Source organism: Ornithodoros turicata, chromosome 2, assembly GCF_037126465.1.
Source record: "Ornithodoros turicata isolate Travis chromosome 2, ASM3712646v1, whole genome shotgun sequence".
Classification (NCBI taxonomy): Eukaryota; Metazoa; Arthropoda; class Arachnida; order Ixodida; family Argasidae; genus Ornithodoros; species Ornithodoros turicata.
Window position 1 is genome coordinate 57,404,195 of NC_088202.1, and position 3,919 is coordinate 57,408,113.

Below are 3,919 nucleotides of genomic sequence, written 5' to 3' on the forward strand. Positions count from 1 at the left end.
ACGAGTGATGACCGTGATGTTTTGCTTACTATTAATTAGATGTTTCATTTTAGAAACTTAGAAGGAACTCAAAGAGATATAGATTCCGAACGTATCGTGAAGGGGGTATATGTCGCGACTTGCATGGAAAACAGGAGTGTCATGTGTTATCTTCTCTGAGAAAATAGAAGATGTGAGGTGGCCAACAAAACGTAAAGCTCCCTGTGGCCAGCGAGTGCATCGCACAGTCAGGCATATGCTTTGTCTAGACACAGTGAGAGATCAGACGTATACTACGTAGTGCGTATATGTGAAGATTATTTGATTGTTTCATTGATTATTTCTTTCTGCTTATTGATTATTTCTATTAGTGTATGCTTTGAGCAGAATAAACAGTATATTTACTTGAGCAATATGTGCATTTCCACGTATTATTTTCGATTATGCATTCAGTGGTCCCAGCTGCCAAGAGGCCGGATCCCAGACCACTTGCAGAGGGGACCAATGGATCAATTCCACTAGTTGCACTTCAGGTGAATCTGGTTCCACTTTCAACTGGTCCCACTCACTAAATGGTCCACATTCAAAGTGGGACCTGTCCAATAAACCACTTTGAAGTGGGCCCACTCCAGATTTTTGCCTGGGCACAGTGGGCACTTTGACTCAGCCACCGATTTTATGCTGCACAATGATGATTTCTCATTCCCGAACACTACCATTTGCAAGTTTCACGTGTTTTAAAAGGTTGCTTCGCAGATAAAAGTTGTATCTTCTCAAAATGCGGATCAAGTTTGAGTTTTCATGAGAGAAAATGCAGTTGAATTGGGATGCCCCCTCGTGATGCAAACTCGTCGTACATTTAATAGGAAAAGGTTCACAAATTCCACAAACTATACCAAACGTTACACATAGACGAGCATCCCGAGCAAAAACTGCTTTTTTGAGCAGATGACCAGTTGGATATCATGAACCCAGACATACGATGTACTCTCATTAACCTTACGACCGCAACGTCTCTCAACTTTACTTTGTGGGACAGCGTTGGCCTCGGTTAAATGCTTTTCTGATATTTTCTCCATGTTTGAACTGTCCCAACTGCATTTGACTTGTACATGGTTGTCGTCGCGTGTCTTTTTACCTCTTTTACTGTGACTTTTTTTTTTACTTTTGGTTATATTGCTGCCGTGAGTCTTCTTCGAACCTGCAAGGGTGCTTCATTATACTTTCCTTTTGACAAGCAAGTACCACTGAGTCCAGACGAGTGCTGCTTTGTAGCGGTTTTGGTAGGCTGGAAAATATGTAGTCACTTATAGTCAATTTGCTTCTCTTGTTTACCTAATAATAAATGAGAGCGTCACGTGAGCGTCTTGTTCTTTTTGGATGCAGAACACCTTCCGAACAGCCGTAGGAGGGATGCTTTTTGTTTTCTGTGGTACGTTAAAAACTGGCGGTACTAAAATTGCGGCCATTTTCAATACAGCAAGTACTGCAGAAATAGTCAGTTTTCCTTTTCTCGCTCGGTTCGGAAAGTGTACTTCGTTTGAAATAAAAACCTAGCTATAAAAGCGAAAAATGAAAAATAAAAGCGGGCGAGGAGGAAGTGGAGGGTAGGCTTCTACTCAGTACCGGGGACCAGTCGCGTTCGCACCGGGCTCCGGTACCAAGACACAATTTTCGTCCGATGTGTCCCCGGTGTTGCAAAACCGGTACCGGTCTGATGTTGTGCCCGGTACTATCGTATCTCATACCACCGTCGGACCGAAGACCGGCCACACTCTAGAAAATTAACAATAATTATTATGTGATAGAAACGAAATATAAAATAAAGTTCGCCACGAGCTCTCAGCACTTTAGATGCGACGCTGAAATAAAGACACAGCGTATATCCGTAAATAACTGTATCCTGATACTGTTGCAGAAAAACAGAGTGACTCACTAAGATGGAGTTTCACGATTTACAGCGGTAAGATGTTTACATAAAAGAAACTTCAGCTCCTGATACTTGACGTCAGTGTCCGCTTTTGCCTGCATCGTCCGTATACTATAAGACGTTCAGGGATTTATTCGGGCCACCAGATACTTTTTCACCAATCGCTACATCATGACCACTCTTTCGGGAGCCGCATTGCTCCTCGCAATCATCGCCGCATGTCACACCCAGTCGACCCCTTGGGCTACTTCGTACACAACAGGTATGGTGACAGTACCGTGCTTCGCTTGGATACAGCAGTAAGAGTGTCTTTTATTTGCCTGCAGTAACAGACTCCACTGGTGACCAGTTCATATGTAACAATGGCAGGCACATCCCATCCCAATGGGTGTGCGACAACGACGTGGATTGCGAAGACGGTGAAGATGAATATCAGCAGGGAGCGTGTGGTACGTACGGCCTTATCGTTTGTATTTTATGGGTGTTTTCGTGGTAATTTTGCAGTAATTTTAGTGCTTTCCCGTTGTATTTTTACCACTCATTATAACAGAAGTGAACACATTGTCCCCCCTTACAGTGGCGTCAACCTGTTCTACCTTCGATGCCTGTAGTACACTACGAGCCCTCAACGTGTCTGTGCAGTACCTATTTAGGGACATCAGTAGACACCCTTCAGTTCGTATGGGTGGACTGACATACTTTTCATTTAATGACGTGAACGTGCATGAGACGGGTTACTTTTGCGACATCATTCCTGTCTTGGAATTTGAGCTTTCGTTTTCGAACGCTCAGCTCCGTGTGACGCTGGAAGGAGAGAAATATCTAAATGCTGACTACGTGGAGTTTCGTGGAACAGTCGTCAACGATAAATACTGTGATTCGCATTGTATCTGTAGTAAGTGCAGTTTCGCTGCTGCATCTGTGACGGTTAGAAAGTATAATGTGAGTAGCACTGACTTGCCAGATTATTATCAAGAAGCGGCTGTCTCTGTGTTGGGCAACACGATTGAAGAGTACCTGCGCAAACAATCGAACTAAAGGATGTAGCTGATCATTGAAAAAAGACTGAAAGCTGCCCCATGTTATTCCAACAAAAATCGCGATAAAACATATAGCACAAAAGTATAACCTGCCCACAGGACAAGTCGTGAAACAGAAGAGAAGAAAGCTTAAATTGAATTCCCAAATACCTTATGCAGAGGAGGACCCAGACTCCCGTTTTGGACGGGGGGTAGGGGGTCTTTATCGGAGTGCGGATTGGGGGTGGGGAGAGACGGAAATCTAATGTATAAACTGACGTTAAGGGGCCCTCCTCCCTCCCCCCGATCTACTATACTGACCTTATTTCGAAGTGCAGTAGAACATATGGAAGCCCGTCGTTGGGGGGTGGGGGTAATGGCCGGATCGGCACGCCGTTGTTGGCCACACAGAAGTGGGCGTCGTCACGACTATAGCCAAGAAAAGAAAGAAAGACGGATGGAGCCCGTCTCTGGAATGCTACAGAGACACACTTGGCACACATGGCATGCCGAGAGAAGAAAAACAGCAACCGCGGGATACGTGTGGTAGAATTACATATGTTATAATTAATATGCATAATATAGTTATATACGAAGACAAGTTAAAGTTGGGGTTTTCTTGCCCAGAGTTAGTTGATGTACTGCGCATGCACTGTTTTTTAACATTGCGTTTCGGCATAAAACTGATAAGCCACTATTCATATGGTGGTGAAATTAAATGTTTTTTTATAAAAATATTGTCAGATGATGAGCACTGTTTTTCACCAAAATAAATTGTACTTCAACCTAAAATGTTGTGTGTGTGTGTGCGTTCCAGCTACTGTGTCTGCGGTCTTTCCTGAAGACTAACAACTTTATTTGAGAATGATGACTGGGGAGTTTCATCCTTTGCTGAACAGGGATGGAACCATGTGCTGCTAATACAAACATTCACCTCTTCGATTGTGTACTGGGGTAGCCAGTTCGACTTCGTCGAAACTCACATCCCCAT

At 43.7% G+C, this 3,919-nt stretch overlaps 1 protein-coding gene across 1 annotated transcript; it reads left to right on the forward strand.

Moving 5' to 3' along the window:
• The first annotated feature begins 2,003 nt into the window (after window positions 1–2,003).
• LOC135383539 (uncharacterized) lies at window positions 2,004–3,714 on the forward strand. The gene is made up of 3 exons (XM_064612953.1): window positions 2,004–2,171; window positions 2,236–2,358; window positions 2,487–3,714. Exons 1-3 carry the CDS (start codon window positions 2,081–2,083, stop codon window positions 2,945–2,947), a joined length of 675 nt encoding a protein of 224 aa, XP_064469023.1. The 5' UTR covers window positions 2,004–2,080; the 3' UTR covers window positions 2,948–3,714.
• The last annotated feature ends 205 nt before the right edge of the window (window positions 3,715–3,919 follow it).

Excerpts from the sequence above, each read along its gene's own strand:
- LOC135383539 (XM_064612953.1), top strand. The coding sequence starts at position 2,081 with ATGACCACTCTTTCGGGAGCCGCATTGCTCCTCGCAATCATCGCCGCA. Across the intron at positions 2,172-2,235 it reads GGCTACTTCGTACACAACAG|TAACAGACTCCACTGGTGAC; the intron begins GTATGGTGACAG and ends ATTTGCCTGCAG. Across the intron at positions 2,359-2,486 it reads ATATCAGCAGGGAGCGTGTG|TGGCGTCAACCTGTTCTACC; the intron begins GTACGTACGGCC and ends CCCCCCTTACAG.